At 70.3% G+C, this 10,527-nt stretch overlaps 2 protein-coding genes across 2 annotated transcripts; one reads left to right on the top strand and one right to left on the bottom strand.

Moving 5' to 3' along the window:
* Positions 1 to 2,556: 2,556 nt before the first annotated feature.
* Positions 2,557 to 5,394, top strand: FSCN2 (fascin actin-bundling protein 2, retinal). Its single transcript, XM_004621048.2, has 5 exons — positions 2,557 to 3,382; positions 4,442 to 4,598; positions 4,699 to 4,820; positions 4,892 to 5,059; positions 5,181 to 5,394. The coding sequence occupies exons 1-5, from the start codon at positions 2,557 to 2,559 to the stop codon at positions 5,384 to 5,386; spliced, it is 1,479 nt and encodes a 492-aa protein (XP_004621105.1). The 3' UTR covers positions 5,387 to 5,394.
* Positions 5,395 to 5,404: 10 nt separating this feature from the next.
* On the bottom strand, positions 5,405 to 10,234 carry FAAP100 (FA core complex associated protein 100). The gene is made up of 9 exons (XM_004621098.2): positions 10,011 to 10,234; positions 9,812 to 9,927; positions 8,692 to 9,620; positions 8,401 to 8,539; positions 7,528 to 8,216; positions 7,326 to 7,456; positions 6,944 to 7,060; positions 6,392 to 6,478; positions 5,405 to 6,289 (listed from the first exon to the last, which is right to left on the bottom strand). Exons 1-9 carry the CDS (start codon positions 10,194 to 10,196, stop codon positions 6,158 to 6,160), a joined length of 2,526 nt encoding a protein of 841 aa, XP_004621155.2. The 5' UTR covers positions 10,197 to 10,234; the 3' UTR covers positions 5,405 to 6,157.
* Positions 10,235 to 10,527: the final 293 nt, after the last annotated feature.

The following is a 10,527-nucleotide window of genomic DNA, read 5'->3' on the forward strand; positions in this document are numbered from 1 at the left end:
CCATAAAGTCCCCTGGGCACCGCCAGAAGTAATTCCTGAGTGCATGAGCCAGGAGTAACCCCCGTGCAATGCCGGGTGTGACCCAAAAAGAAAAAAAAAAAGAAGGGCTGGAGAGATAGCACAGTGGGTAGGGCGTTTGCCTTGCACGCAGCCGACCCGGGTTCAAATCCCAGCATCCCATATGGTCCCCTGAGCACCACCAGGGGTAATTCCTGAGTGCAGAGCCAGGAGTAACCCCTGTGCATCGCCAGGTGTGACCCAAAAAGCAAAAAAATAAAAAAATAAAAAAAAGATAAGCTCAGGGTTTGGGGATGCTGGCAAGAGCACTGTGAGTTTCTCTGCGGGGAGGAAAAGGGGCATTTCACTGATGAAACCCAGGACACTTAGGGTCAGTTTCCAACAGGGTGGGTGTCTGTTCCCGGGTTGCAGTGGGTGTCCATGGGCGGGCAGTGTCTTTTATGGGCACCCCAGACCCCTGGCAATGTGGGAGGCAAAAAGGTGTCTGCCTGGTGACAGCCATCAGCACCAGGTGGCTGTCAAGTGTACACCTTGACCCCAGGCCTGTGGGGGACATGGGAGGGGCTGGGGTGGGGGCCTGAGCAGGCCCTGGGAGCTGAGCCTGCGGGTCAAAGGGCAGGGACATGTGTGGGAGTGACCTTTGGAGGCAGTGGGCGTGGCCGCCCCAGGCTGCGGGCGGAGCCCGGGCATGGCTTGGGGCAGGACCACATGTTATGGGTGGGGCTTCAGTGGGCGGTGCAGTGGGCGGGGCCAGAGGCCTTAGGTCCCGCCCGCTGGTGTCTGCTCTGACGCTGGGGCAGCTTCTCCGCTGTGGAGTCGGTTGGCACCTCTCCCCAGTGACCAGACCACATGGGCTTGGGCTGGACGTGTTGAACGTGGTGCTGAGCAGCCACAGCTCTGGGCACACCTGGCAGCGGCGCCATCCTGGGGCGGGATGCGTCTGCGTGCCCTCGGGCATGGGGGGCCCCAGGCTGCTTCGTGGAGGAGGGGCAGGACCAGGCCCACTCCAGGCTCCCGCTGCTCCTACTGGGCTCACCCTGACCTGTGGACACTGGCCACTCTAGGCAGCAATTGAGGCACGGGGCCCCATGCACTCTGTGCCCCATGCACACAGTCCAGACGTGCACACAGGGTCACACACATGGAAACACAGGAGCACGTACATGCACGCATAGACACAGGTGGGCACACTCAGGGACACACAAACACTCAGGTACACACAGCCATGTACGGGCACACACAGGTATACACAGGTACTCACTAACACGGGTACACACAGGCACACAGACACTCAGACACACAGACACTCAGACACACACTGGTGTACACAGGCACACATACAGACCTACATGGGCACATAGGCATACATGGGCACACACAGGCACACATGGGCACTCAGACACAAACACACGGACACACACAGCACTGTTGCAGGAAGCGCCCAACACAGCTCCAGCTGCAGGTCCTGCTGTGCATGCCAGGGTGTGTTGAGGGGGCCAGGGAGGAGCCACAGGGCCCTCTGGGGTCTCAGGTGTTCAAGGGGCCCGGGACTGTCACACCGTCTCCACCAGCCAGTGTGCGACGGGCCGTCCTGCCATAGAGCACCCAGTGGGCCCTGGTCCTGCCTGCACCAGGCACCAATGGCCGCTGTGCCGGCCCCGGGGGCGAGGAGACCAGGCCCCAGGGGCGAGGAGACCAGGCCCTGAGCCCATGGCTCTGGGAGAGGCTGAGCTTGCGTTTCCTGGGGCTGAGGAGTGAGCCGGCTGCTGTCACTGCCATTCCCTACCTCAGGCAGACACGGGCCACCCGAGTGAATCTGCCAGGACCCATGACAGGTGATGGAGGCCCAGGCTGCCCGTGCCAGGGCCAGTCCCCAGGGAGGCTGAGGGTCACGCTCTGAGGAGGAAGCGGACACCGGGCTGGCGGGGGCCCAGCGCGTGCGGCTCAGGTTACGGGCCTGGCTCCCGGCCCCCGAGGCAGGTGCAGTGAGGGACAGCGCCCGCAGGCCCAGGGCCGGGGTCCGGCCTGACCGCCCGTTGCCCCTGCCCAGCCCCCAGCCGGCGTCATCATGCGTACCTGCAGGGTCAGCTGAGCATGGGCCCAGCCCTGCCCTTTCCTGCTGGCCAGGTGACCGTGGCACCTGCTCATGTCCGCTCCCCAGGGAGGCAGCGGCTGCTGGACCCAGCACTCAGCTGCCACTGCAGGGACACGGGCGTGCTACGCCCCGGCCCCTCAGGACACCCCTTCCCAGCCCTCAGCCGCCCACAGGGAAGCTGGGCCCAGCACTGCGCCTTGCAGGCTCCTGGCAGCGGGAATCAGAGGCAGAAACCGGAGAGGCCCCGCGGGGGGGTGGCCATCGGATAGCGGCCGCCAACGAGTTTTCCACGGGCACCTCTGCCACGTCAGGGAAGTGCCAGGTGGGGCCGGCCAGTGCGCCCAGGGCGGCCAGGTGGGCAAAGAGGCCAAGGGGGAAGGGGAGGGGAAGGGGTCCGGCCCATGACGCTGGCTGGCCTGGGGGGGTGGCAGGCCTGCGGGGAGATGCCCAGCGGGGGGCCGCGCCAGGTGCTCCGGCTGCAGTTCGGGCTCCTCAACGATGCCGACCACTACCTGACGGCGGAGAGCTTCGGCTTCAAGGTGAACGCGGCGGCGCCCAGCCTCCGGAGGAAGCAGACGTGGGTGCTGGAGCCTGGCCCCGGGCAGGGCCCCGCGGTGCTGCTGCGCAGCCGGCACCTGGGCCGCTACCTGTCGGCCGCGCAGGACGGGCGCGTGGGCTGCGAGGCCGAGCGGCCGGGCCCCGACTGCCGCTTCCTGGTGCTGCCGCAGCCAGACGGGCGCTGGGCACTGCGCTCGGAGCCGCACGGCCGCTTCCTGGGCGGCACGGAGGACCAGCTGTCCTGCTTTGCCACCGCCGCGTCGCCGGCCGAGCTGTGGACCGTGCACCTGGCCATGCACCCGCAGGCCCACCTGCGCAGTGTTGGCCGGCGGCGCTACGCACACCTGTGCCGGCAGGAGGACGAGATGGCCGCGGACAGCGACATGCCCTGGGGCGTGGACGCACTCGTCACGCTCACCTTCCGGGACCGCCAGTACTGCCTCCGGGCCTGCGACGGCCGGTACCTGCGCGGCGACGGGCGCCTGGTGCGGGAGCCCGAGGCGCAGGCCCGCTACACGCTCGAGTTCAAGGCCGGCAAGCTGGCCTTCAAGGCCTGCGACGGCCACTACCTGGCCCCCGTGGGGCCCGCCGGCACGCTCCGGGTGGGCCGCAACACCCGGCCTGGCAAGGACGAGCTCTTCGACCTGGAGGAGAGCCACCCGCAGGTGGTGCTGCTGGCCGCCAACCACCGCCACGTGTCTGTGCGCCAAGGTGGGTGCCCGTCCCGGCGGCGGGGGCGGGGCGAGGGCCCTGCTGGGGGCGGTGCAGAGAGGACGCCAGCGGGTGGGACAGAGCCAGAGCGAGGGTGCTGGTGATGGGGAGGAGGGGCGGGCGATGACAGGATGCAAATGGAGTGGGACGGGAGAGGTGGGGGGGTCCGGCTGGTGCCTCTGGCCACAGCTGCCGTTGGCTGGTTTGGGGCCACACCTGGCGGTGCTCAGGGGCCCCTCTGAGGGGCGGGGGTGCAATGGTGTCTGTGCCTGTGAGCAAACCCCCCTGGGCTACTTCCCAGCCCCCCACTGTTTTGGGGTGGGTGCAGGGGGCCGGGCTGGATGGGACTGAGCCCAGCCACCCCACGTGCAGTCTTTGGCCTGTGTCTGGCCCACGGCTTCTCTTAGTGGGTGTTGGAGCCACCTCTGGCGGTGCTCCGAGCTTGCCCCTGGCTCTGTGCTCAGGAGTCACTCCCGACAGCTGCTGGGGGGCCGTATATGGTGCTAGGGATAGGACCAGCCCCTCACCCCTGCACTACCCCTAGTGCTGGCACTTCCACTTCCACTCACAACCCTTTTGCTGGGAAAATCTGATATCCAGGTGCATAGGATATACAACTCAAACACAAAACACCCGTAATGAGCTGCAAAACATTTATATAAAACATTCTGAAATTTCTCACACGGGGTGAGAGCAGGGTGGCCAGCCCAGGCCTGATCCCCGGTACCCCATCCCTGAGCACCGCCAGGAGTGATCCCTGAGGGCAGAGCCAGGACTCAGCCCTCAGCACTGCTGGGTGTGACCTAAAACAAAGCCCAAAACATCGTCCCATATGGGCCATGGCCCCGATCTACTCCGAGGGGCTCTGGCAGCTCGGGGCCCCACAGCCCGGTCCCTATGGCGCAGACCTGCCCCCACCTTCGGGTGCTGTGGCCGGGGCTTCTCCTCCCTCAGTGCCAGCCTCACAGCAGCCCGAGGAGCCCCTAGGGCATGGAGCTGGGCTGGCCCGCCCCAGGTGCCCCTAATCTAAGGCCCGGAGGGCTCCCCGTGCTCCTCCAGGGATCAACGTTTCAGCCAACCAAGACGAGGGGCTGGACCACGAGACCTTCCTGATGCAGATCGACCGGGAGACGCACAGATGCACCTTCTACGCCAGCACAGGCAGCTACTGGGCCCTGGTCAGCCACGGGGGCATCCAGGCCACAGCGGCCCAAGTGTGAGTGTGCACCCCGCCCACCCGGACCCCAGGGGCGGTTCCTCCCCCTCGGCCCAGGGTGTGGGCCCGGGGCGGGAGCCTGAGGCCTGCCCTCCCGCAGCTCGGCCAGCACCATGTTCGAGGTGGAGTGGCGCGGCCGCCGGGTGGCCCTGAAGGCCAGCAACGGGCGCTACGTGAGCATGAAGAAGAACGGGCAGCTGGCGGCCATCAGCGACTTCGTGGGTGAGCCAAGTCCCACGGGCCGTCCCTGCGGCGCGGGCCCGGGCCGGCCTCACGGGGGTCTCCGCCCGCAGGCCACGACGAGCTCTTCGCCCTGAAGCTCATCAACCGGCCGCTGCTGGTGCTGCGCGGCCCCCACGGCTTCGTGCGCCAGCGGCGAGGCTCGGCCCAGCTGGACACCAACGGCTCCGCCTACGACGTCTTCCAGCTCAGCTTCAGCGACGGCGCCTACCACATCCGAGGTGGGCGGGGCCCCGGGGCGTGACCCGGGCCTGGGGGCGTGGCCAGGGCCCCGGGGGCGTGGCCCGGGCGGGGCGGCTGGGAGCGGCCCGCTGCAGCCACCTGACCCTGCCCTGGGCCCAGGCCGCGGCGGCGGTTTCTGGCACACGGGCAGCCACGGCCGCGTGCGCAGCGACGGGGACTGTGCCGAGGACTTCGTGCTGGAATTCCGGGCCCGTGGACGCCTGGCCATCCGCGCCCCCAGCGGCCAGTACCTGCGGGGCGGCGCCTCAGGGCTGCTCCGAGCTGACGCCGACACGCCCTCGGGCTTCGCACTCTGGGAATTCTGAGCCACACCCCAATAAACCGAGTCTGCAAAGGGGGGCGCCGAGCCCTCACCCCGACCGTCTGCACCCACTCACAGGGCCCCGCAGCAGCGGCCCCCGGCGGGAGGGCGGGCCCCCAGCAGGCCACACTGCGGCCCCCCAGAGACCCCTGGGGACAGGAAGGGGGTGCCCCCCCCTAGCAGGGCCCAGCTGCTGGGACCCCACCTCCCTCACATGCGTCCTCACTGGGGGCAGCACGGGGCACAGGGCTGAGGACCCTCAGGGCAGAGTGTGTGGGGGCTTGTCCACTGCCTATCTCCTTGGGCCCCCGGGCCTCAGTCCTGTCCCACACCCCCGTCTTCCCCTGTGGCATCCCCCAAACCCACTACCGATCCAGAAAGTTCTCCCGGGCGCCTGCTGAGGGCTGTCGGGGTGTGTGGGTGGGGTCATCCGGGCCCTGGGTCAGCTGTGGGAGCCGCCGGAAGGAGCCCTGGCGGCAGAGACCCCCGTGCAGATGGCTGGGGAGCGACCCCCGTGGGGGTGGGCAGCCTGGTGAGGCGGCACGGCTGGGGTGGGCCTGTGGGGACCCCCAGCTCTGCTCACAAGGGCCACGGCCGCCTGGGGACCTGCCACTACAGGGCTGGACTCAGGCTGACCCGAGGTTACCGAGCCAAAAGCGCTGGATGGGCCCCCTGAGCTGGGGACAGCCAAGCCCCCGATCCCCGCCCCGGACACCGCCCTCTCCGCGGGGCCCTCTGGGCGCTGCCAGGGCAGCGGAGGCAGCGCGGGCCCGGGTCACAGCAGCAGGGGGCCGGGGCTGCGCAGCTGCTGGAAGGCCCGCAGGAGGCGCTGGGCCGTGGCGTGGGGGGCTGCGGGCTCCCCCAGCCTCAGCTGCTCCTGCACAGTCCGGATCTCCCGTCGCAGCGTCTGCGGAGGGGGGGGGGCGGGGGGGAGGGGCGGTGACGCCTCAGGCAGGCCGAGCCCCGTATGTGGGCTGCCCCCGCTGACAGGCAGGACCCGAGGCCTTACCTCGTGGCTGGCCTGGACGTGGCGGAGGTACTGCACGCAGAGCTGCGGGGGGCTGGGGCCGCGCGAGGCCTGTTCTGTGATCGCGGTCTGGGGGACGGGAGGCTGCTGGAGCCTGCGGGTCCCCACACGGCCTCCCCGCCCCGCCGATGCCCGCTGGCCTGGGTGTCAAGCACCGTGGGGGCCCACCATGGCCACGAAGGAAAACTTGAGCGCAGGGCAGCAGCCAGCGGGCTGCCAGTCGCACCGAGCCCGGCGCACTGGCCTCCTGCTGTGGAACTTCGTCCACTTGGTGCCGGTACCCCAGAACTGACACCCCGCCCTGGCTTCCCAAGAAGCACCACACGAAGGGGCCCCGCCCGGCCCAGGCGTGCCTGCCCGGCACCTTGTGGCAGCAGACGCAGAGCTGGGCCTTCCGTGGGAAGGACACAGAGGCCTGTGTCTCCCCGGCCCGAGCGGGCGGTGCCCGGGGTGTGCCCAGCCCGAGTGGGCGCAGTGCCCGGGGTGTGCTGGGGTCCAGGGCAGCAGACGGAGCCCAGGGGCCGCCCAGCTCACCTGCACACGCCGGGTGACGGCGCTGTGGACGGCACACAGCACGGCCAGCGAGGGGCTCTCCACCCGGATCTCCACGGCCTGCAGGGGCCCTGCCGGGCTCCCGTCAGGAACACACACCTGTGACGGGGGCAAGTCTCAGAGCCGGGGCCTGCGGAGGGGCCAGACCCGAAGGCTGCAGGATGGAGCACGGCGGGGTTGGAAACCCACGGCCCCAGAGACCAGCCACGGGGGCGGGGAGCACGCGGTCAGGGCACCAGCGGCAGCCCGGGCCCACCTGACCCACCACTGACCCGCCCATCCGGGTGACACCTCGAAGGGAGACCAGAAACTCCCGCAAGCAGAGAGCAGAGACAGCGTGCAGGCAGGCGCCACCCACACTCGCCTCCCGCACGCGGAGGTGGACGTCAGTCCCGTCCGGGGCCACTCCTTGGAGATAGGCCGCGGCCGGGACCCTGGCGGCATCCTCGTTCCCAGACAGGAGCCACCGCAGAGTGGCGGGCGGCAGCGGCACGTCTGTGGGAACATGGGCCTGAGCGGGGTCGGTCAGGCCAGGCCGGCCCCCGCCCCCGGGTTTGCCCACACACCTGAGCCGAGGTCAGCCAGGGCCGTCTGGAGCAGCTGTGCTGACACTGTGAGGGCGGCGCCCACGGGCGGCAGGTAAGGGTCCCCCGGCTTGGGGCCCGGCCCGCACAGAGCCTGCAGGAGGGCATCCAGGGGGTTCCCAGGGGGCCTGCACGGGGCAGCGGCCGATGCTGGCCGCTCGGGGAAGCGCAGGGCATGCAGCACGTCCAGCACGTGCCGGCCCAGGGGCAGGCCCACGGCCTCGTGTCCGGGCAGGGCCCCGGGACCCAGGGCTGCCCCCACGCTGTCCTGCAGGCCGAAGAGGAGCTGGCAGGAGACCGTGACGGGCAGCTCCGGGACCCCGTCCTCGCTGGGGCCCAGCGGCAGCGTGAGGCTTCGCCGAGAGCCGGGGCCCAGGGTGCCCAGCGGCACCGTGCAGCTGGTCGCGGCACCCAGGCCCCTGGAGCCCGGCCGAAGGCCCACGCACAGGGCCCAGCCCTCGCCCAGGCAGAAGTCCGGGCCAGTCTCCAGCACACAGCGGGCCAGCAACACGTCCCCCGACGGCAGGCAGGTCCAGGAGGCCTGGACACGGCAGGACACGGGCCCAGGGCCCCGCTGGCCGCGCAGCAGAGCACAGGTCACGCCCACGGCTGCATTCAGGCCCTGCAGCGCCCGATTCTGCTGCTCCGCCGTGGCCTTCAGGGATGTGACCCTGCAGAGGACCGCGGGTACCATGAGCACAGACGCCCCCGGCCCCCGGAAACCTTGGCCGCAGGGGCGTGAAGCGTGGCCTGGCCAGTGCTGCCTGCAGGGCTCTGGGGGAGGGCGGGGTCAGCTGCTCCCCAGACCCGGCCGTGCTCGCGCCTCCCGCCGGACTGGCCCCGTGCAGCACGCACCTCTCAGATGTGGCCACGATTCCGGACAGCAGGGCTCCGATGTGCTGGGCACTGCCGGCCAAGAGCGGCCACTCGGGCAGGGCCAGGTTGCAGGCCAGGAGGCGGCCCCGGGACGACAGAGCCAGGAACTTGAGGGGCCCTGAGGACAGACCACAGGGAGAGGGGTGAGCTGGGCACAGGAGCAGAGCAGGAACGAGGCGCCCACGGGCACCTGACCCCCCTACTTCACCCCTGCTGGGCCATAGCCAGCCACAGGCCAGACCCCCCGGAGGGGAGCGGTGGCCGCCATACCTCCTGGAGTCCTGGGGGACACAGTGAGGGCAGCCAGGCTGCAGATGCCGGTGCTGGCAGGACAGAGGTCAGGGGGCAGGCCGCTGGGCTCCCGGGGGTCACTTCCCAGGGCCAGGTCCACCACCTGGAGGCCTGAGGGGGTGCTGAGGAGCAGGCAGCTGCCCTCGTCGCAGGCTGCACAGAGCACCGGGCCCGGGACGCGGTACTCCCGCAGCTCCAGTACTGGACTCCCGGCCTCATCCCGGCGGGCCTTGATGGCCAGCAGCCGGCCACCGCGACCCAGGGTCACCAGGCAGTTGGAGGGCGCATCTCCCAGGTCCTCGGCCGGTGGCTCTGTCCTCAGGACCCCGACCCACACCACTGGCTCCTCCAGGTGGTGGATGGTCCTCACGAGGGCCTGTGGGTCACCAGGGGCCCCACTGGAGGTGACCAGGGCCTGCAGGAGAACCGCGCAGAGCTGACCACTAGGGAGGCCGCAGAGGAGCACGGGCGAACGTAGCAGGCAGGCGTCGGCCCCGAAGAGCAGCCCAAACAGGGCAGCGTCCAGGCCCCGGGGGCCGGGGGGCGCCACGGTGCACAGCACTGGCGCGCGGTGAGGGGCCTGGGGCTGCCCTGGGCTCGGGGTCGGGGAGCTGCTCGCTGGCAAGTCCACTTCTCCGACTGAGTTAGGCGGCACGAGGTCCTGTCCAGGTGTAGGACACAGCGTCAGCTGCACCTTCCAGCGGGCAGGACCCTGTGCCAAAGTGACCAGCATGTCCCCCCACACCACAAAGGCGGCAAGTGTGGGGCTGGGGAGGATACAGGCCGATGGCCCCACTGTGGTCCTGAGCAGCGGAGGCTCACTGTCCACTCCATGCCCGCTGTCTCCGTGGTCAGTGCTGTCCACACACTGCCCACTGTCCCCACCAGCGATGCTGTCCACGGAGTCCCTGTTGGCAGGTCCAGGACACGGGGGTGAGGTCAAGGGCCCACCCTAATATTACACGGTGCTAGCCGGCCTCCCGCATCGGGTCCTCTCTGGGAGTGGTGGAAGCTTCCAGAAGCCGAGGGTAGGGGGTGGGGAGAAGACCAGCAGGGACCCGCGCCGCAGACCCCCGGGATGCCACCGCGGCGTCCGCACCTGCCGGTCGGGTCCAGAGACACGCGGTAGAGGCCGCAGCCAGCGCACAGGGCCAGCAGCGCGGGGCCGGCCAGCGGCTCCAGGTGCCAGACTCGCGCGGGAAACTCGAGCACGGCCTGGCGGGCGGACGCGGGTGTCCTGGGCGCGCCCGGGGCCCCCCGACCCCCCGGCCCGGCCCCCCGGCGCCCCCGAGCCTCACGCTCAGCCGCCGGCCCTCGGGCTTGCACACGTGCACGAAGCGGCCCCCGCCGGACAGCAGGACCCGCGCCCCGGCGCTCAGCACGCGGGCGCTGCCCGGCGCCAGGCCCCCGACCGGGCAGCCCACGTCGGCCAGGTAGTGGACCCGAGGGGCCGCCCGGGGTCCGCTGGCCGCGGGGCCGGCCATGGTGCGCGGGCGGCAGCGCGCGGGGCCCGGAAAGCGACCGCGCCGGCGCTGTGGGGCGGGGCCTGGCGGGGTGAGATTTGGCGGGGCAGAGCCGACGGCGGGGCGGGACTTGATAGGTGGGCGGGGCCTGCAAGGGCGGGGCGAGGCGGGGCCTGGCGGCAGAGCGGCTCGTGTGGGACCGTGGCCAGAGGCTGGGTTCGAGGCCAGGTCTTGGCCCAGGCGGGCTGTGGGGTCTTGGCGTCCCTTGGGTCAGCACCTGCTCCCCATCGCCCCCGCGTGGCTGACAGCCTTCTCCCCACCCACTCGGATTCCGGCGGCCTGGCCACCGGTT

Source organism: Sorex araneus, chromosome 3 (genome assembly GCF_027595985.1).
Source record: "Sorex araneus isolate mSorAra2 chromosome 3, mSorAra2.pri, whole genome shotgun sequence".
In the NCBI taxonomy this organism is placed as follows: Eukaryota; Metazoa; Chordata; class Mammalia; order Eulipotyphla; family Soricidae; genus Sorex; species Sorex araneus.